At 40.2% G+C, this 22,235-nt stretch overlaps 1 protein-coding gene across 1 annotated transcript; it reads right to left on the reverse strand.

The window, feature by feature from the left end:
* Positions 1-4,345: 4,345 nt before the first annotated feature.
* LOC102222461 (calpain-2 catalytic subunit-like) lies at positions 4,346-18,656 on the reverse strand. Its single transcript, XM_023351953.1, has 23 exons — positions 18,519-18,656; positions 18,232-18,440; positions 17,889-17,958; positions 17,166-17,284; positions 12,668-12,801; positions 12,361-12,532; positions 12,200-12,283; positions 10,923-11,008; positions 10,759-10,836; positions 10,518-10,690; positions 10,179-10,438; positions 10,082-10,093; positions 9,912-9,991; positions 9,240-9,362; positions 6,991-7,027; positions 6,848-6,919; positions 6,718-6,763; positions 6,414-6,475; positions 6,214-6,282; positions 6,051-6,129; positions 5,841-5,957; positions 5,260-5,312; positions 4,346-5,171 (listed from the first exon to the last, which is right to left on the reverse strand). Exons 2-23 carry the CDS (start codon positions 18,433-18,435, stop codon positions 5,145-5,147), a joined length of 2,157 nt encoding a protein of 718 aa, XP_023207721.1. The 5' UTR covers positions 18,436-18,440; positions 18,519-18,656; the 3' UTR covers positions 4,346-5,144.
* Positions 18,657-22,235: the final 3,579 nt, after the last annotated feature.

Raw genomic sequence — 22,235 nt, forward strand, 5'->3', positions numbered from 1 at the left:
TTAGCCAAGCGCTTGCTCCCACAAAGCACTGCTTTTTCCACAACGCCATTCCTCACAGATCTCCCCTCCCGAATCAGCTCCTCCAGACTAGCGACAGCAGCAGCAATTAGGAAACACCTGGTGGAACTGCTCAAGTGTGCTTGGCTTATTAAATGAACCACAAGCTCCTAAGAACATATGCAAACGGCATAATGAGAAGCATTGTTGTGATGATGACCTGAAGGCGGAGAAGGCGGAAAGAGCTTCTTAAAGAGACAGAGACCCAATTTCAAAGAGTCAAAATGCAAAGTCAAACTTCTTTTAAGTTATGTGTGATATACAATATTTTTTATAGCAACTGGAGGTTAATTGATTGTGCTATAAAATTGCCTGGAAATTTTATAGCACGGCATGGTTTATAATGCCCCTTTAAATGCAAAATGCTGTCAATGACTACATTTGACACAGGAAAGGACAAACATTAAGTTTAGTTAGAAGGTCTGAGTTTCTTTTATTTATGTAAATATTCATTTACATTAATATATGGTTTCTTGTATGACTTTTTAAATGTTCCTCACTCCAAGTCCCATTGTCATATGACAAAAAAATCTTTTGGAGAGTTTCAGTATTTAAAAGTCAAACACATGTGTTGGATCTAAAGACAAAGTTCAACTGTAGGCGGTCCTAAAAGAGAAAACATTTAGGGCTCTGCCCCACCTGTGTAGTCTACACACAGGTACAACTGTATGTTCAAAACGAATGAACAGATGTTGTGACTCCTTACGTTTCAACATAGAGACATTCAATTTGTCCAATTCTCCAGTTTAAGTCTCAGTACCTGTAAACCACAAATGACATCAGCTGCAGCTTCTTGCTGATTGTCAGTAACCACGCTGACGGCATACGGAGAACGAGGCTGCTGAATGTTGAGAACATCGGTGTGACTCTTGCGATGTGACTCGTGTCGCTCAAATAATAGACGCTAGGAAACGAGGAGGAAGCCCAAGGCTCTGAGACCAACACAGGAATCAGTGAAACAGGTGAAAGTGAAAAAGAGTGCAAATCCCTGAAAAGACTCGTAAGACTCAGTGGGTTCTTTCTTTTCTCTCTTTCTCTCTCTTTTCTTGTTCTCCTCCTCTCTCTCTCCATCACAATGTCGATGGATGGTTGCTGAGGGCAACCTGTGTGTACTCACCTAACGATGAACAGGAAGTGCTGTGTGAGTGAAGCGGCTATTTATAGCAGCATGTGTAGAAAGGACATTGGCTCACGGATGTACCTGTGTGTGTTGGGGTGGGGGAGTGTGTGGGGGTGGGGGTGGGGGTGTAGATGCAAGCACCTGTGATTGTGTGTATGACAGAAAGAGAGAGAGAGAGAGAGAGAGAAAGCAGCCAGTATGTAACAGGGAGGAGGAGGATGCAGATTGTGAGACTCAGACGTTTACTAGAGAGAACAGGAGGGGAGGATGATGGTGGGGAGCTAAGGATGGATGGAGGGAGTGAGGGAATGCAGTGGAGGAGGGGGCGAGTGTGTGTTGACGCTGTACGTGGCGTCAGCGCGATAAGAATAGAGATGGTGCGTATAGCTGAGACATCACCCTCACACTCTCTGTAGGGCAGGCGGTACTCACTCCGAGTGTGTGTGTGTGTGTCGGTGGGCACATGTGTGTACCCAGATATTTCCCAGAGTATGTTGATGTGGACATGGATGAGTAAACTGTTACACAGATTTTTAAAAATTATTTATTTATTTGCCTGTTATATAAGCGCAGTTATGTGACCGTGTTTTTCCACGTTTGGTTTATAGGAACGCATTTTATTTATGTAAAGGAAATCTAAAGTGATTATGATATAGTATTTATTTTTTTATTTTAACGCCCTCCCCTTCCACTTGAAAATGTTCCTTTAAATCTCCACAATACCATTGCAGCTTGTCGCCCACGCTAGGAAAAAAAAGAAAAGAAAATCACACATATTAGAAAATAGTCTAATAAATGTCAGCTTTTTCTGAGTCAGCTTTTTATCAGAGTAGTTTAAAATTTAGAGAAAAAAAATATTTTGAAATTGTTTTGTGGCACAAAAAATATGTTTTATTTGCTTATTGCTGTAATAGCAAATCAGTTTAACAACCACAAGACTTCACTGGAGTAAATATTCAAATTATTAAATGAAGACTGGAATAAGAGAAACAACTGTGTAGATCCATCTACTCTCTTATGGAGCTCTTGGTTTCCTTGACACACATTTACATTCAGATCATTGAATAAATATTAATATGGAAGATATTAAAAATGTTCACCAATGCAAACCTTTCTGGACCTTTGTTAACAAAAAAGAAAAGCAGTCCCCCCTAATTGCCTGCAAGCCTTTTATCACTGTGAAGAGATTTTGTTTCGTCTTTCATTGGAGTATTGCTGAAATAAGAGGACATTTCAAGCACAAGTCTTTAATTCAGTCAGATTTAAGTCAGGACTTTGACTGGACCACACTAAAATCTTTCGGTTTTCTTTGACTACTCAGAGCTTACTGACAGGAAATCTTTCCCCTTTAGTATTTTCTGTTAGAGAATAGAATGGGTTCACCATCAAGCACCATGTTTGACTTAAGGTATGCTAATCTTCTTTTTCTGAAATCCAGAGTTAGGTTTACATCGGACGTAACAAGCTTTCCGAAAAGTTCCACTTTTAATTTATTTTTTTTGATAAAGGTGAGCTTGGCCTTTGTGCTGCTTTTGGTCTGCGGTGGTTTTGGACGGGGCGCTCTGGTTTCTTATCGTTGAATCATGAACGCTGCTGACCTTAACTGAGGCAAGTGGGGCCTGCAGGGAATAGCTTGTTGTTCTGGGTTCTTTCGTGACCTTCTGGGTAAATCGTTGCTGTGCTCTTACAGTCATTTTGGTCGGCTCCCAGAAAGGTTTTCCAATAACGCATAATGTGGTTCACTGGAGTCACGAAGCCTTAGAAATGACTTCGTAACACTTTGATGTCAGCAACCTTCTCGGGTTTTTTTTTCCTTGCACTAGTGGCCTTTTATTGGCAGCTGCCAGACAGGAAATGGGCAGAGAGAGGAGTTGGGAAGACATGCAGCAAAGGTCTGAATGTTGGGAATCGAACTCAGGACTATAACGTTTGTGACGCCTGTTCTACCACGACACCACGCACCATCCTTCTCTGATTTGTTCTCAATTTAAACCTGATGTGTTGGGGATTTTCTAGATTTTTTTTTATGGTGGCTGATTTTTAGACCTTTGCTGAGGTAGATAATATTGGCTTCACATGTATCGGCCGATAAATGACCAAAAAAAAAAAGTTTCAAAAATAAAAAAAATATCAAGAAAACTGGTGGCAATAAGTTGTTTCATCCCTAGTTAGCATTCGTTTAATTATCCGACATATTAAATGTGGGAAACAAAAGTAATCTGTAAAGGTGCTAATACTTTTTCATACCACTGTATTGTCACTAAATGTTTCTCAGGAAGGAAGCATTTATTTATAATAAAAAAACATTTCAAAAAAGTAAGGCTATATAAAAGTTAAAAAGACAGATATGCTGCTCTAAAACTGAGATCTGACAGAAAAATTAGCTCACAGGACTCTTAATCATTTTCAGATTTTACTAAACAATTGTGCTTCATCAGCTGGATTCGCACCATGATCCAAACAGAGAGAGAGAGCGTTAGGTGAGGCTTCCTGTTTGGAGACATTTTAAGCTGCGTGCTCCTCTCCTTCTGCTGGTGCCTTCCATTAATGACTTTAATTCTCAGCTTTGCAACCATACTCCCCCTTGGAACCCAAAGACCAACCATCATAAAACCTCTTCCTGGCAGGGTGTTTACCACACCCTGCCAGGAAGAGTGTGGGAATAGCACGGCTACATCAGAAATTGCTATTAATTAAGATCAGAACTAAAATGGTTTTTGGCCATTTTCAATAAAAACTGTTTGTGTATAGTTAACGTTAGTGCCTTTAAGAATTAAATCTGTTTGTTTTATAACCAGCTTTTAACTGGTCGTGACCTTTCTTTTCCCCCCTTTTATTTAGTATCTTTTTTCAGATCTTGAACGTTGATGTTTTTAATAAAATAGTAAGAATGTAATTGGTTTATTTTTTTAAGACTTCTCTAGTCAGGAAAGGAAACAATCCGCTCTGGGACCATAACGTCCAGGGGTGGCAGAGGGGGGCACACTCCTCTAGGATTGGCTGGCTTAAAAATGCCAGCCAGGGCGTGGCGTAGTGGTGTAGGGGATAGCACGACCCAAGTTTGGAGGCCTTGAGTCTTCGACGCGGCTGTCGCAGGTTCGATTCCCGGACCCGGTGACAATTACCACATGTCTTCCCCCCTCTCCTTCCTCCTTTTCTGTCAGCCTACTTTCATGTGAGGGACACTAGAGCCCACAAAAAGACCCCTTGGAGGGGTAACAAAAAAAAAAAAGCCAGCCAATCATCTATCAAGTAGAATTACACAAAGGTATTTCAGCTTCCCAAGCTGCATTTTCTTTCAGACGTTTTAGATATGCTCTACAGAAAAAATAAATCAGCTAATTAGCTAAATTTTCCACAAATAATTTGGAGTTGAGCTCCAGGGAATCTGTGCGGGTGCTCCATGGTATGCCGTCATTAGCAGGTAAGAAAATAAGCAGAGAACAAAACAATGATGTCCAAAAAGTAAAAAACATAACAAAAGTCTGTTTCCTGGGAATAAAAACAGAGAAATAAAGAGGTTTCCACGGTAGCAGGAGGAGCTGTATCGGTTTTAAAGGAAGAGTTGAAGACCTTTCCTAATTTTATTTAGATATGGGCAGAAAGTCATAGCAAATATAAAAAGGATGCATCAAGTTTAACTGGCAAAAATCATGAAAACTTTAATCTAAGTCGGTTCAAAACTTGGAAGAAAAAAAACACTGGGTTATATTTAGTCGGCTAAATAAAAAACAAAAAGTTTGAATATGAAAGTGAAAGCTTGAAGCAGTCTATTTTTTTTTTAAATTAAGAAAATAATTTCTAAAGAACCATTCAGAAATATTTAACCACTATTCAAGTTGTTGATACAAGAGCAAGAAAACTTAAACGAAAAGAGCTTTTCTTGTAGAACACGTTACATTTTTGTTATTTTATCCCACTGGCGGCTCGTCTCGCTCCATCTGTAGCTCATCTTCATGCTGCTCCTTTACAGAGCCAGAAACCGAAGCAGCCACTGAGCAAAAAGGAGAGCAGAAAGGTCCTGGTCAGATCTCACCGGTCAGTGTGAACTCGTGATACGAGGAAAACATTTCTCTACTCACAGAGTTGATGCCTCTGTCTTTCACCTCTGGGCTCGTCTCGACCTCAAACAGAGCTGAGGAGAAGGGAGGAACATATCACTGCATGTTGCGTCTTCTCAGAAAGACGACACACACACACACACAAAAAGAAAATCATGCACATGCTAATTATCTCAAGAGCACAAATTAAATGTTCCAGGTAAAACACTAAACTGTAATTAACAGCTCAGAAAATAATTGACAGCGAGTGCTTAAGGAAAACAGAAATGATCTGAGGTATGTTCCGACTGCAGGGATATTTTCCAGGTACTAACCCGATTCTCCGAGGCCCATTTCTTCCCTCCTCTGTTTTCAATTTTACTTTGTGTTTAAAAGGTTTAAATTAAGTTACCAGGGGAGAAATTTACCCAGGAAACAAACCCTGGTAGGTAGGATCTGCTAGGGTCTGTTTTACATTTGCAAGGATGTTTTGGGCAAAGTTGTGTCAAGGAAAAGTCTCCAATGAGACCAAGCGGCGCATTCCAGCCTTGAATAGTCAAAGAGCAGCATTTATTAGTTTGCGTGAGATCTATTCTACTTATTATTAACTAGGTGTGAGTTACCGAAGAGTTTGCGCAGCCTCGAGACACAGGAGACGAAGCCATGGAAGGACAGGTGAGGCTCTCCGCCCACAAAGCGCTCAGAAAGGAGCTGGACTACTTTGCCGTCACACGTCATTCCTGGCAAACAAAAAGGACAAGCAGAGGTGCAAATGCAGCAGCAGTCTGCGTGTTGGGGTGCGTGTTGTCGTCGTTTGGCGTTCCCGTTCATACCGACGGCTTCTAGTGCCAAGCTGAGCTCGAAGGGGCTGATGCTTCCAGAAGAGTCCTCATCGAACTGAACAAAGACGGACTGAAGAGGAAAAGAAACATTAGGGACAGAACCACCACCTTCTTTGTCCTGCTTAAGTAACGACCCTTCAGGTGTGAGCTTCACCTGCAGAGTGAGCAGGTCGGCCAGCACGATCTCTGCTTGCTCACGGCTGAGAGTGGCGCGCCCCTCGGTCTGCCGACAGCGTTAAGACGACAGCAGGAGGTGAAGTTATGAGGACAGAGACAGTTTGTGCGGCTGAGTGAACCATCAGTGGCACAGGAATACAAAAAGACAGGAAGAGTGAGTGGAGGACAAAAGGATACATCCTCTCCGAAGATGATCTGTCTGCATGTCTCCAGAGGCAGATGGCAACTTTTGTCAAACACTGTTTTTGGGACAGAAAGACGGGACAGTAGTGAAAGACGACAAGTGTCTATACTTCACATTCACAAACCAAGATAAGTTTATTTTTGCCTCACTATAGCAACAAGCCACCGTCTAGACGGATGACCTCTGATTCCACTCTTCATGTCATATTGCTGCTTTGGCGCCATCTAGTGGCTAAAAAGAACTACAGCAGCGTCCGTTGCCGACGATGTGAGCGTCGCATTAAATCACAGATCAAACCTGAGTTGATCAGCTCCATGATCTCTTGAGCGTTCAGTCTGTCATCCTGCAGGAGGAAAAACAAAAATCACAGTAAAATCCAAAATTTTTGTAATATATTGCTGAGGTCACGAAGGGGAGTAACCCTTACTGGGCCGGCCTTCTCATCAAAAGTCTTCTCAACTTTGGTTTGGTCCTCCGGGACGAGAGGAGCGGCCATAACCTGAGTGACAGGCACAGTTTAACCCAATCGGTCAGGAGGAATCTCTTGAAGCCGAGTGTGTGTAAACTCACTGGTAGGTAGTCAGAGGAGCAGGTGAAGTCCTGAACCCTGGACAGGAAGGAAAACAGCAAATTTCCAGTGAATCTCTTTAAAGCCGTTCTTTATTTGAAGCCCACTTCACACTGCAAGATTTTGTGCAAGAGCCCGACATGTTAATTTGGCTCTGGCTTGTTCAATGAACCGTGTCGTCGCTGATGGTCCTCTGGCCGATCAGGGCTTCATGGCTTGTCCAAGTCGCTACTGTCCCAGCTGGGTTGTGTGACCAACTTTATGACATTGACGGAAACAAAGGTGGAAGAGTTCAAGTCGCTCAAGTAAAGTGTCAAATCGCTTTCGGGTCAAATTTTTACCTGCCAAGCACTTTGTGTAAACTAAAGTGCTTGTATTACACGTTTTCATAGGGGTTCGTCTATCCTTACATGATTTTCTAGAACAAGTTTTTCTTGAGAAGCTGGTGCTTTTCCCATGCGTCATAAAACAAAACTCTGGCTACAAGCTAGCTGCTCTGTCTTTTCTGCCAAATATCTTGCAGCTTCTTCACTCTCTGTTAATTCACAGCTGTTTTACTTAAACAGAAATGGCTGACAGTCTGTTGTAAGGTATTATAATTTAAGTCCTGAACACATGTTGTAGTTTAATGCACACTTCCGATAATAAATCCCAAGGGCGTAGGTTTGGTCTAAGTTTTGGTGGGACCTTACAACTTACTGACCAACCAACCCCCCCCAAACCCCTAACCCTGCACCGACCATTTTTGACCAGTGTTGGCTTAATAACCCCCTGCCCCCAACCATAACCATAACTTGATCATGCATCTTGTGTATACAACCAGATACAGTCATACTCAGCAGATCAGTTCAAGAACACTTCACTTTTTTCTTTTCAAAATTCAGCAAACATTACAAGTAAGATCAAAAGAAATATCCTCTGGATCTACTGATTATACAACAAACACAATTGCAGATAAGAACAAAAAATGACTTCTTGCACTTCAGGAAAAAGATCCAATTGTTGAGATATTATGCATTTAAGAGGAAAAAAGATTCATAAAATAACAAATAAATCAATAATAAAATAAAATAATATATTATAATAATAATATATATATATATATATATATATATACTCTGTGCTGCTGCCACATGTCCAGGGCACTGCTGCCTTGACTTCCCTGGTCACTGGCACTCACACTGACTGCCTCCTATAGAGCAAACAAAGCGTAACCTGGTTTGTATTCACACTAGCTTAACTTAATTTAAGACTAACACTTCAAATGCCATATTTACTGAGATAATTTCACAGTATATTACATATCTGAGAACTAACACCTCACCTGGAGCCCTGAAGCTCCAGCCACCTCTCCATCGTTCTGCTCTGCCCCTTGCTCTGCTGTCTGAGCATCCTATGTGAAAAAGTATTACATAATTAACAGACCTATTCTACCTCACATTCAGTGCTGACCTTACTAAACACCGGACTTTACAACAAATGCGTTGCGTGATAGATATCTAACTTATGGGTCCCCTCACTGTACTTACAGCCGAGGTAGCAAAATAACTTCTAATGTCTGTCGTCCTTTTCTTTTTGGTGGCGACATGGTCTCGGAGACTCATAATAAATGTCAAACTCAGAAGGAGACGCGTTCACTTTCAGCACCGTGGACCAAGCTTCCGTTCCGCGTGTGGCCAGCTGGCCGCCGCCTGTTGCAGCCAATCAAAGAACGTAGATCCACGTTCTTTGAGCCAATAGCGGGTCGTCATAGTTCAGAACAGCAAATTTTAAAATGAATGCTACCACTGAGTAGTATATTGAAATATTAAACTAATCAATGTAGATTTTCGTTTATTTATTTTGTTTTTGTTAAAAAATACATATGTTTTTTTTTTTTTTAATTAATATGGCAAAAATTGGTCGGGACTATTTTATATCCCTTGAATATTGGTCGTGACATGTCACGACCGTCCATACCCAAACCTACGCCCATGATAAATCCCATAATCTAAGGTGGTTTATAATAAAGGCACTGAGTCTAGAGTCGGCTGTGAAGTTGTTTTGAGTTACCAAGCCTTATGAGACATATAAAGCTTATTGAGAGCTTTAGCTTACAAGAGAATCTGTCCAAAGTAACCCTAGCAGAATATTTGCAAGGATTCTCCTATAACCAATAGGTACATCCTGGATAGATGTCCAGTTGTTTACAGGACAGCACAAAGGACAGACAAAAAAACCCAAAACAAAACAAAAAGATCCTTCAGCTCACCCAAGAGTGTTTCTTGTTTTGGAGAAAATGCGAATGAAGAACTCTCCCGGCTGGTTGGGCCGATAAGTGGATCCGACGATGACATAGTGACCCGGATCCAGACGCAGCTTCCTCCAGATGCCCCTGTGGAGGAAAGTTGGTTCCAGATCCAAAATCAAGAGGCATTTTATGAACCGTTCAGAGTATGGTGTAAAAATCTTAAGTCAGCCAGAATTAGTTTAAAGGAGCAGCAAATGTTTAGAGAAAGGTCATCAGAAAACTTTAAAAAGCTTCTAGCAGTGTCCAGTTTTTTTTTTCTTGCTCATGCAAGCCAATGATCTCTACTTCAAACTTTTTAGATTACTTTTCTTTTGATTTAGACACATTTTCTAGGATGTAACATTCTTATATGAGATTGTTCTCAGACCCGGTGCAACTAATGAAACCCTTGATTGGCCTCCCCAGGTGTGTCCAGGGCCACACCTGGTTTCCAGTCGGGTGCTCTGATGAAGAAATGTGTTCAGGTACAAACGTGTTAAAACTGTGGTAGTCAACAAAAGATTTCTGTCAGATTACCTTAATTTAGTGTGTAGAGGTTGTGATATAGGAAAAGTCTTTTCTCCTTGCTTTTGTTCATTGAAGTTTCAATAAAGGTCTGCTCCAGATTTTCAGACTAAAGGAAAACACTCTCACCTCTGGGCCTTGTATGTCCCAGAACGACCCACCGGACGGGTGTTCATGAAGAAGTTGCGGTCCAGGCAGGCGCCTTGCAGCTACGGAAAGAAACAGACAAGTACAATTAAAACTTTATGGAAATATTAAATGACCTGAATATTACGTAAAGCAGATTGTTTATAACTTACCTCAGGAGGAACCTGAGAAAAAGAACGGTAACAGATGAGTTTACGGGACAACATGAGCTCGGATGTCCTGGATGTGACGCACTCGTTTAGTTCTGACCTTGTAGACGTGGAAAGCGATGTACAGGAAGTTGATCTTGTCGTTCTGCCGGCGGTTTCTCTGCAGCAGCTCCACCAGCACCGTGCAGTGCTTCTTCTTCTGCTTCTGCGTCTTGGCTTTGTTCTTCTCTTTCAGAACCTCCTCGCCCTTGTCGATCTCATCCTCCTCGCCTTCATTGTCGTCCTCCTCTTCCTCGTCCTCATCTTCCTGGTCCTGCTCTCTGAGCACCAACTCGAACTGGGGGTTCTTCCAGAAGGACTCTGGTGCGAATTGAAAGAGAAAAGCAGCAGAGCTGCGGTGGGTGTGAACGGATGAAGGCCGAGACCAGACCAGACGTACTGTTGTATTTGCGGCTGCCGCCAGCGGAGCTTCCTGACACCCAGGAGCCTTTGTGTTCGCTGATGGTCCAGGTGGACTGGCCGGTGGATGTGTCTCCGTCCTCCAGAGACTCTGGACTCACACTGCAGAGCTCCACGACGTTAAACATCGCGCTGAAGTCACTGGCGCTGATCCTGAAACAGGTGTTACAACCGGGTCACCTGCCGCTCCCACGGGCTAGAGTTTAGTCTCTCCTCCATACCAGAACTCCCCGTCTTCTTCCAGTTTGAGCTTGATCCGCTGCTTCTCCGACTGCTCCGTGTCCGCCCACTCCTTGCACCTGCAGTGATGAACGCATGCAGACGAGAAACTCGGGCTGTGCAAACATCCAGCGATCTGCTCCTCTCTGATTTGTCTCTTGCTCACTTGTCACTCCAGGAGCCGCAAAACTCAACAAAACCCCACGGGTTCCTCAGCTTCAGCAGCAGAACCTCCTCCGGTCCTTTTGCTACCTAAAACATTAACAGGACAAGGAGGAATAAATGAAATCCAAACGCGTCACTGCAAAAACACAAATTCTTACTTGATCTTTTTTGTCTAGTTTCTAGTTCGGATATCTCAGTACACTTGAAATAAGACGGAAAAGGTAACTTTTCAGTAACATATAGGAGCTTTAAGTAATTAATTCCTTAGTATTGATAAAAAAAAGTACTAGTTCCAGTGACATATTTGGAACTATGCCATTCACTTATATGACATAGTTTCACTTATAACAAGACATTTTCCTCTTTTAATAAAAGAAATCATCTACATGTGGAGCTATTACTTTTTCATCAATGTTAAGGAATTATTTACTTAGAAAAAGCTCCTATATCTTGATAAAGAGTTACTTGTGAATTAGTTCTAAGATATTTGCTCTAGAAACTAGAAAAAAAAAGGTTTTGTATTTTTGCAATGTTTCGAGAAGTCACGTCAATGATGAAAAAATAAAAATAAAAATAAAATGAGCTTTGAGGGCGTGGGATAACCAGAATTCAGGTTAAGATGATTGCAATTGAATGATGGGAACAAATTTAAACTGAAGTTCCTGTTGAGCATCATCATATAAAGTGCAATTCACAGATAAATAGGAAAAGTTCATGTTCGCTCACTGGTAAATGTGTCTTATGATCAGAATATCTAAAAAGTAGACTTTAATATAAGCAGTTATTTATTTTATTGTTCCATGTGTTTGTCAGTTTTTTTACAAATGTTGAAAGATACTGTTGTCGTATTGAAACTCAAATTTTGCATTATTTCTTGTTTTATTGGTCCGATGTAAAATAAAATAAAATAAAATAAAAATTAAACTTCATGTATTCATTAGCTGTGAGTGAAAATAAATCTTTTTTAACAGAAATAAGAGCTTGGAAACATCAGTCTGTGTGTAATTAATGTCCATCATTCAGTCGAAGGATTTGCTGAAATTAATTAACCTTCTTATAATATTATAATTTATCTGATATGACTGTATATTCTTTCATTTTGAAAATGTGTTAACATGTTAAAAGTTCTGTCGTTTTAATTTCACAATTTAAACATTTCGGTTCAGCATGAATATTTCAATCAGTACAAAGTCAGACGATTGAAAGAGGACTTGGAGAAATGTGAAAACTGTGTAGAAGTAAACCCAGACGGCAGCCTGACTCCTGGGTTTTCCTGACCTTGTTTGTGTCCGTGATGGCGTAGGCGTGGCCCTTTACCAGCCCGTCCGCCGTCACCTTACCGACCTCGGCGTAGCTAGAGGCCTGTTAAGGGAGATAAAAGCTTCTCAGCGGGGAAACGTCTCGACTTCCAGCGGCGTGGCGTCAAACGCTCAGAGTACCTGGATGAAGCAGCTGAGCAGGCTGCCTCTGGACAGAGAGGCGGTCAGGATCCTCCAGAGGACCGGAGGGGTGCGGGACGCGACAGGAAGAGAGTACGCGATGCCTCCCGTGAAGTCCTCCATGCCCTCCGAGATGTTGCCGCCCTTCAGGCTCCCGTAGGACCCCACCAACCTGCAACAGAAGGTGAGGCGTTCATCTGCACCGGCTGAGAGTTTGACCGATGAAGGGACACACACACATACACTGAGTGTGTGGGTGATCACAGTCATTACAGCACAGGAACATATGCTGCTAGTGGCAACTGACTTGGCATAGGCCTTCTCCACCAGGGCGCTCCAAAACTCGTTGCGGGTGCGAGAGTAGCTGAAGAGCAGACGGCCTTCGCGCACTGGCAGCCTGTCATCCACAACCACCTCCACCCACTCACCATACTGCCAGAACTGCACAGAGAGACAGAGAGAGAGAGAGAGAGAGAGGAGGGGAAGACTGGATGTGATGAGTCAGGAGGAATTACGCAGAGCGTGAACTTTGTGTTCAAAGCCCCAATTTGTACCGCAATATTTTACACATTTAAAAAGTCCATTGGTTAGAAATCTGTTAGAGAAGGACACCTCTTCACTTCATGTTTTTTTGTTTTCATTCAAATATCTGAGAGAAACAAAGTTGCTGAATAATACTGCTTGTAGAAAAGCTCTGACATTTACTCTGAATTTGCATTTTGCAAAGGCTAACCGAACCGACTAACCTTAAGACTTTTTGGGTTAAAGTATGTCTGAAAAGAGTAAAATAGTTTTAAGGCAGTTTTTCCAGTTGCTCTGTATTTGTGCATCTTCCTATCTGGTCTAATCAGCTACCCTGTCATTTCTAAAAAAATATATATAGATAAATAAAATCACCACAGCATTATGCTGTTACATTGCACTCATCAAAATGTAATGATTGTTACTGTGCAATATTTTCTATGACTTTGTATTTTTATGACGTCAAGCACTTTGGACTGCCTTGTTGCTGAAATGTTCTATACAAATAAACTTGATTGATTCATTGTGGTAATAATGACAAATATAAGTATAATAAGCATACATGTTTATTATTTATTTGTTAAGAAAATAAAGGCTTCAGAGTAAAATCAAATTACATATCCAATAAAAATCAAAAACATTAAACTGCAAACAGATGGCTGCTTTACATATTAATGTCTTAGGCAAGATCTGTGGATTGTGTTTTATGTTGAAAGAAGGATTAATAAAACTAATCAAATTAAAAATAGCTAACTTAATGCCTAAATGATGTGAGATTTTTGATCAAGTGCAACTTGATCAAAAAACATCTTCTAAAAAGCATTTTTATGTATTTCAAAATTTAGAAAGAGTCAAATTAGCTGTTCAAGACTCAAAATTGAAAGTTTTGGACCTGAGGTTTGACCTGTGACCAGAAAGGAAAATGTTTGTGAGCTGGAGTCACGTCTAGAGTTCAGAGCAGGCGTTCAGTGACAGTTTTATGATGTCTTTTAACCTGACTCACTACGGACGGGCAGGAAGTGTTTCTGAAAACCTCGGCAGCTGGGTTCCTTCATGATTTTACCTCCTGTCTTTGTGCCGCTTCTGTACAATATGAGTGGGCTGAGCACACGGCCTTGTGGAGTACCTGGGCTCATGGTCCAGGTACAAGAGATGGGTTTTTTTTGTTTTTTGTTGTTTTTTTACAAATGTTGGGGTCTAAATTGTTTTGTTTTTGCAGGTGCACTAGTGAGGCATTCAGTGTCTGGGGAAAGTCATCCTGACTCAGTGGATTCAGTTGGTGGTTTTATTAGTGTTGTACTTTTTAATCTGGATCCAAATCAAAATTCACTATAAATGATAAATAAGACATTCTCAGCCTAAAGGTTCCTGGTCACCGGCTGGCGTCATTCTGACACCATTCTGCACATAAAAACAAAATAATGATACATCTTTTGGTAGAGCTTTCTGAAATTTTCATGGCTGCATTGTTTGTGACATTTTGTGTGTGTCATGGTGCTAGCTGGGTTTCTGGGAGTAGCTCACAGCAGGCCTGGACTGGTCTTCAGTGACTGCTGCTGTGTGTGGTCCTGCATGGTGTAACTCACACTGTTGGGACATAAACCTGTTTGGATGATGAAACTCTGAGGGCAACTCCGTTGGCAAGTCGCTGCGTCTGAATAAAACAGCAGTAGCGGTGAGATTCGCATTAGAATACATTTCCGGGAACTTTCTGCAGGTCCTCTGGAGTAACAGACACACACCTGTAAAGTGAGTGTGTGTGTGAGTGGATTTGTCCCAGGAGGAGCCACTCTGTGCACGTCCAGGCTGCTCTCTGCGGGTGAAACGAGCCCCTGCCCTGCTTGTTCAGTCACGCCACATTCTCCCCTCTGAAGGTCCAAAGCTCCGGGGCGAAATCATCGCCCGATCGCCTGCTTGTTGTTGTGAACGCGAGATGTCTGCCGAGATTAATCGTATTGATCTGAGCGGGTCAGAGCCTGAGAATGTTGATTTTAATCACAATGTCTAATGAGCTGATGGAGATATGGGTTTATGCTTTTCTCTGATGGAGCGATCGCTCGCAGATGAGCTGGTACCTGTTCAAAGCTGCTGTTTGGCTCGAAGTGTCAGCAGCCAAATGAGCAGACGTCGCATTACGCTTCTCTGAAGTTATGGAGCCAAATCTGATAAAAATGTTAATAAATTGAAAGAATCTGTTACCTGAAGCAAACAGCTGATTTATGTTGTTCATAAATCAACGGTAGTTGTTTATGAATAAACAGTGTGCTGATACCGTGTAAAAATATTAACTCATCTCTGATTGTTTATATTTTGTTTCCGTGGAGCTAAACTATCTCATATAGCTTAAACTATTGATCGATGCTGAACGTTATGGTTGCTTTTTACTCTTTTTCTGCCCAATCTAAGAAAATTCAAGAACTGGTGATGCAAATCACTTCAAAGGGAACAAAAACATTGGTTAACACACCAGTTTCATTGGGATGTCAGGTATTTCATGTTTTCATGTTCATACTCTGAATTACTTAAGTTGCATTAAGTTTCAGAAAGGTGATTTAAACTTCATAGGTCGTGAGGAATTCAGTTTCAGGTTTTTAAAGTATTCATTAGCATAAAAAAATTTCTAAATATTTTTACATATTTAGAAAAAAAATATGTACATTTTTTTTTACATATTTAAGAAACCATACATTAACTTTACTGCCAAGTAATTCAATCATTTGGCTTTCCACAGGTCTGAACATGAGAAACATTTCCTTCTTAATCTGTAGGATTTCATACCAGACCTCACTTTTACAGCTTAAACTCGTCCTGGAATATTTTCCACAATCTTCAAGAGAAATGTTGAGCATTCTTTCAGAGGAGTATCAGTGAGGTCAGACACTCATGTTGGACGAGAACGCCAACACTCTGGGTTGAGGTCAGAGGGCAGGTGTCTGTGTTTTGACCATTTTTGTTGTTGTTTATTTATGTTTGCTTGAGTTCTTTATTGTTTTAACAGTGATGTCATATAGTTTCATCTATTTGCTTTTTGTTTCTAATTAATTGTTATGCTCTGTTCTTTGTGCATTTGACACGTTAACAAATATTTGTTGAAGCCGTCTGCAAGGTGCTGGATTTTATCCACCTGTGGTCGTGGGAGACATAGATTTTTTTCCACCAGGGACAGTAAATGATATTTTGATTTTGATCTTCAAAGTAAAAAAACGGCTCTTCAGATGTTATTTTTGAATTCCAGTTCAAATCTTATTTTCGATATCCAGTGACGCTGATAATTGTGGACGATGCTGTTTGAATGGGCTCAGGTAGGTACAGAATTTGCCAAAGACATTTTCCAACATTTAGCAGTGATGTGCATTGTGGTTGTACAATTGTGCAAACTGATGATGATCAATAGTGAACTGTAATTAATTTTCTAAATCTCTAAATGTGTTTCTAGTGTAACTCAAGGGTCTGACAGTAAAACCATCTAGAGAGATTCCCTTTCCACTAAATCAGTTAAACTTTTGAAAGTAAATCTAATTATTTCTTGACTTCTGTTTTCTTTCTGTTCTTTACGCTGCCCCTAAATTCAGGATGATGTTTAATAAAACTGCTGTCATCAACTCTATGTGCTAGTGTTGTTGTCTTTAATTAAAAGTTAAACAATTTGCTGATCACTGCTTAAGAATTGTGATAATGTTGTAAGTTCATTAAACTGAACTGAATGTGTTGCACATGCTCTAAAATTAAATTGCCATAGTGGTTTTATTATTATTATTATTATTATTATTATTATTATTATTATTATTATTATTATTTTATTATTATTATTATTATTTTATTATTATTATAGTAGTAGAAGTAGAAGTAGAAGTAGTGGTAGTAGATGTTGCATTAGTAGTTATAGTTTAAGTAAATAGAAGTATAAGTTACCTTTGTAATAGAAGTAGTATATATTAAAAGTAATCAAACATACATTGTTATTATTAATATGATTATTATTATTATGTTTAGTGTTTTTTGTGCTAAATATAATTATCATTATCATTGAGATGAATAACTAGACGGAGTAGTCATTTATATTTATTTATAAAGCTACTACTGCACTCTGAGTAGTAGTATAGTTTTGTAATAGTAATAAAATCTTTGGTGATTGATTTTTATAATTTTCCTTCCGAGTGGTTCGGTTCATTTCTCTTAAATCTGACCTGTTTGTCACCGACGCTGGGTTTGAAGCTGAGGACGAGCAAAGCCAAAGCAGGAGGCGATTAAAGATGGAGGTCGGGGTGTGTGTCTTCACTCACCCTGAAATGGAAGATCCCTGCGTACGAATCTGACAGGCTCTGGTTGGGGGGAACCACCTTAGCAAAGAGCTTCGAATGGACGGTGAGCGCGGAGAGGGCAGCCAGCAGCCAGCAGTCACCTGGTGAATAAAACAAACGCACGGTCCAGTATGAAGCAATGACATCTTTGGACTTCTGGTATTAGTCTAAAGTGATTGCATGTTTTTATATTTTAGGTTTTGCATGCTGTATGTCCCACTGTCCTGCAACAAAAAGCCACATTCCTCCCTGAAAGCAAACATCTGCTCTGTTGCCAGAGGTGCTGCAGGAACCGTCTGCATCTGCGCGCCTCTTGGAAAACACATCCTGGTTTTGCAAGTTTTAAAGAAAACCACATGTTTGGAGAAGAGGCTGCAGGAGGTGATTGATCTGTCTTTATACATATTTACACATGTCTGGAGACCAAACTCGTCATTCCACAAATCCCGCGAATGGAGACAATTTGATGTTGTGCAGAAAACACTTTTATTATTATTAATTGTTTATAGAAAACAGGCCTAGTAAAATCACAGAAAGGACTGGTCCAGTCCAATAAATACTTCTGCCTCCTTCTTTGCCAATACGAGCAAGCTGCATGTTCTCAAACTGTCTGACTGTTTGAAACACATAATTCACGGATTTAAATCCTCCGTGGAATTATGCAACGCTAGTTTATAAGAAATCCATTGTGATTGGTTCTCTTACCCAGTTGGCCCTGACAGATATCTGTCGTCCCAATGGTGTCCTCCACAAACAAGGCATCTGCACTGATTTCCTTAAGAAAAGCAGCAACAGCAACTGAGACCATGAATGACTTAGTAAGAAGTCAAGACAGACTTTAAAAAATGCAAAAGTACAGAATCGGGGAGCTAAGTAGAGATTTTGGAGAAAAATATTATACCAAATTTAGCTGACAAATTTGGGCAAGGTTTTTTAAATGTGAAAAGATCTTGGCAAAACATTAGAGATACACTCTCAATTGGGGTTCATTTGTTAAAAATAATTTGTTAATTTGTTAAAAATATAAGACAATTTATGACTGTCACACCTTGGGTCGCTTCCATTTGATCTCCTTTGCTGGATTTGGATCTTTGGGCATCCCGATGGACTTCTGCTCAGCAGGAAAAGTGGGATCTGCAAACAGCTTCTTATCCTTCAGACACTCCTGCAGCAGAGCGTCGAAGTCCTGGTTCTGGAACTTCGCCGGGTTGTCGATGGAGCCGAGAGGGGCCGCAGCGCCGTCAGAAGCCATGTTGCCTGCAGGAGGAGGGAAACGCAACTGGTGATAGATGCAAACTGAGAGCAGCTGGCATTTAAAGAGAAGCACACACCCACCGGATCCAAGGAGCGCCTCCCCGGCTCGGTCCAGACCAGAAAGGAATGCAGAGGCCCTGGGGCCCCAGAGGAGCTGGAGTCCCAGTAATGACTCGGTGCCAACGAGGGCTTTGATCTTTCTAATTTGACATCCATCAGCACCTGAGCGGACAGGAAGAAGAGTGTAAAAACAGCGGTCCTACTGTTAAAAGGCACTTCTTCCAGCTTTCTCCTTAACTCAGCTTTTTTTTTTTTCTTCTTCTTGTTTCTGTGTATTATCATCTCCAGGTAGATCCAGCTCAGGGTGTTTCTGTGTGATAATCTACACCCAGATTCCCAGAAAATACAGATACCTGTTTTTTCATGTTTAAAATCTGATCCTTGCAGCTCAAACGCCACACCCACACATAGAAATAACAATAAAAAAAAACTTTACTTGAGTATTCCCTGGACAGAGAAACAGCAATCTACACATTAAATTTGCTGTTTCTATTTCATACTTCACTTTCTAGGGTAATTAGATGCGTGTTCGTGATCCATCGCTTCTCGTTTCCCCTGGGGCGAAATAAGAGGTGACATGTTCTCTTCAAAAGCGGAAAGATGAGAGGATGTGTCATGGAAAACTGGAGCAGAGCGTCATCTTGGGGTTCCAAAACAATCATTAGGTGACATCTACATACAAACCGGTTGTTTGGTTGTGATGCCAAAGGGAATAATTGTCTGCTCAGGATGTTAAGAGAGGTGAGGGAAAAAAAAGTAATGCAGCGTCATGTCGGTAGAAAGTGGCATCATTCAGTGATGAATGTGAAAACCATATTGACCTTACACAACACAGGAGAGAATAGAACAGAAAAAAAAAAGCAAAGAACAGGATTGAGAACAGTAATAATGGTATTGTGCACATTAAGGACAATATCATGACATAAAAATAAAGTGCACTTATCAGAAATGTCGTTCTCTCCTCCAAGGGATGTGCAACTGAGTAGGATAACTTTTTTTAATGTACATAATCTGAATTTGCATTTGTCCCTTAAAAATCTGACAATTTACAATATATGAAAAATAACAACTGTGCTGAAAATCAGAGGTGATCGAGACGAGTTGAAATGGTACTTGAAATGACTAAAACTTGAGCAAATAACAGTACAAATACCAGCATGGATTGTTTTCACTGGGAGCTGTGATGGTTAGCCACTGCTGGGAGGAAGGATCTGCGATAACGCTCCTTTGTGCATTTAGGATGCAGCAGTCTGTCACTGAAGGAGCTCTATAGCAAGGATTATTTTACCTTCTGTATCCCACCAGCTGTTCTAAGAAAGATGACATGGTTATGTCCACATTGTTTTAGCTAAAACATCAAAGATTTCTGAGATTAAACCCGTTTGTATGGAAGGATGTAAATCAGCCTTTCACCCTGAGGAAACTCTCCAACTTTACTCACATTAATCTGCTTATTAAAATCACACCATGTTTGATTATTTCCCCCCAGGATGAAGTTTGATTTTATATTTAATTTCATTTGCATCTGGACTTCAGGTCATATGGATGTAAAATTTCAGCAGCTTTAAAAGATCTAAGGACATTTCCAGAGGTGAGTAGTAACTAATTAGATTTACTCATCTTATTATTTTCATTTTGGTCTATAAAATACCAAGATTTGTACACAGCTTTCTATTTTTGTCTTTCTGATGACAATATTCCAAATATCAAATCAGATATCAGTACTTGAGTCTTCTTTTTACCAGACAGTTTTTACTAACACTTGAGTAGTTTAGTTTCTTGGAAGGCTACTTTTTACTTTTACTCCAGTAAAAGTATGTTGAAGTAGAGCTATTCTGACTCGAGTACACTTTTTTTCTTGTCCTCTTCTCTCCTCTGCAAGTTTCTCTATCGGAGACCAAATAAACAAAACACGTTGCAGTTCCATAAAACGAGCAGCAGGGGGCGATCTTCTCCACCGGCAGGACCCGCACCATGTGGCAGCTAATGGTGACATGATTAGGTTTCTGTAAACCAGTGTAACGCGGTACTTTTACTGTCGCTGTTGAATTATTGAATATCTGATTTAAAAACAAAATTAAATACAAGACAAATATTATAAACAGATTCACTCCCTCCCCTATTTGCGCTGCCGTCGAAAAGCTACACAGCACCAACTTTTCATCAAATGTTTTCTCTTGGTTGGGATATAAATGTGTCATTGTAGAAATGTGTGCTGTATGAATGCATTAAAGGATGAAATTGTAACACTATTATCCATTTTTTAGCTAAAACTGACCTAAGTTTTCTTCACGCTAAGAGAAAAAGTATCAGGCCTTTAAAAAACTATACAGAATATATAACCTTTGTGCCAAAGCAAAGAAGCAAAAAAGAAGTGCAAACCTACAGATGCACTGTACCCTACTGTAGTTCATCACTGTACTACACATTTTCAGCTAAATGTAATTTGGGAATCACTCTGCTGGTGCTGAAATATTGTTTTCTGTGAGTCAAACCCTGTTTCATCTCCTATTTGTCTTCCATTCACAAAGTAAAGGAAACATATTGTGTCATTGTTATGACATCCTGCAACATAAGGATCCACTCACAGTAAAGTATTATACACAATTCAGTTCTGTTTATTTACATCGAGTCAATTCACAAGGTCATATCAATCCAATTGAATTACAGACGTGCCAATTGATCACCGTCAACCAATGCTGTCAAGTTCAAACTGGCTAAAATGTTTTCTGTCTAAGGAAACCCGGCAGATTCAACTGATTTGCAGTGAGTGAAGCTGGTTTTTATGTTGAGTTCAGGAAACTCTCCTGCCTAAAAAGTTCACAGGTCACAGTTAAAAACAAGAATGAATATCTCAAATAGTCACATATGCTGGACTAATTAGAAAAAGCAACCAGAGTCTAAACAGGACAACTTCTGATCAAAACTCGCTTTAAAAGACTTTTAAAAATCAGACACCTTGGAAGCAAAGCAAAACAAAAGCAGAACTATGTGCTTAATAAAATACATAATTTGTTTCACAAATAATAACATTTGTGACCTTGCTTTTGATCCACTGCACCAACTCTGCTTCCTAATACACCACTTACAGCCAAGGTTCTCAAACTAGCTGTTTCTGTGGGTGACGTTACAAACACACAAAAGAAATGTAGGATTAAATTGTCTGCAAGGTAAACAAGAAAGAATCAAATTAGACGTAAAGTGTATTAGAACCAACGACCAAGAAGATGAGCAGCTGAGTCACATTTATCTTTGATTTATGATAAACTTCTCCAAAGAAAAGTACAGTGGAAACACTTCCTGCTTTTATCTGACAACAAAATCAAAACCAGCTGAATCACGTTCCAGTTCCACACTGCAGAACCAGTCGAATTTGAAAACGGACCAGGCTAGCTACCCTACAAAGCTTCAAACAATGTGAAAACATTTTCACTTTAGTTGTGAAAACACTCGATCGATTAAAAATGATCACAACTGTAGATAAGCTGCTCTTTTCTACGTTAGATTTTGAGATCAGAGTTGCCAACTTTCCTCCAACGTTCCCTCTACAGGGACTATTTCTTTGACAGAAATGTGGGTTAAAACTGTGACCTATCAATCAATTCTGAAATGCCACTAGGTAGGAATTTTACTTTGTTTCTTTTGTTTCAATGACATACCATGAATTGAGTCCAAATTCTGTTTTACCATTGCTTTAAAATGTCTCTTTGTCTGGGAGTACTCAGAAAACTACAGTAT

Source organism: Xiphophorus maculatus, chromosome 18, assembly GCF_002775205.1.
Source record: "Xiphophorus maculatus strain JP 163 A chromosome 18, X_maculatus-5.0-male, whole genome shotgun sequence".
Taxonomy (NCBI): Eukaryota; Metazoa; Chordata; class Actinopteri; order Cyprinodontiformes; family Poeciliidae; genus Xiphophorus; species Xiphophorus maculatus.

Coding starts and splice junctions, on each gene's coding strand:
- LOC102222461 (XM_023351953.1), bottom strand. CDS start 18,435: ATGGCTTCTGACGGCGCTGCGGCCCCTCTCGGCTCCATCGACAACCCG. Junction 7,028..9,239: donor AAAACAAGAAACACTCTTGG/GTGAGCTGAAGG, acceptor CTTCCTGTCCAG/GGTTCAGGACTTCACCTGCT. Junction 5,172..5,259: donor AAGACAGAGGCATCAACTCT/GTGAGTAGAGAA, acceptor CTTTTTGCTCAG/TGGCTGCTTCGGTTTCTGGC.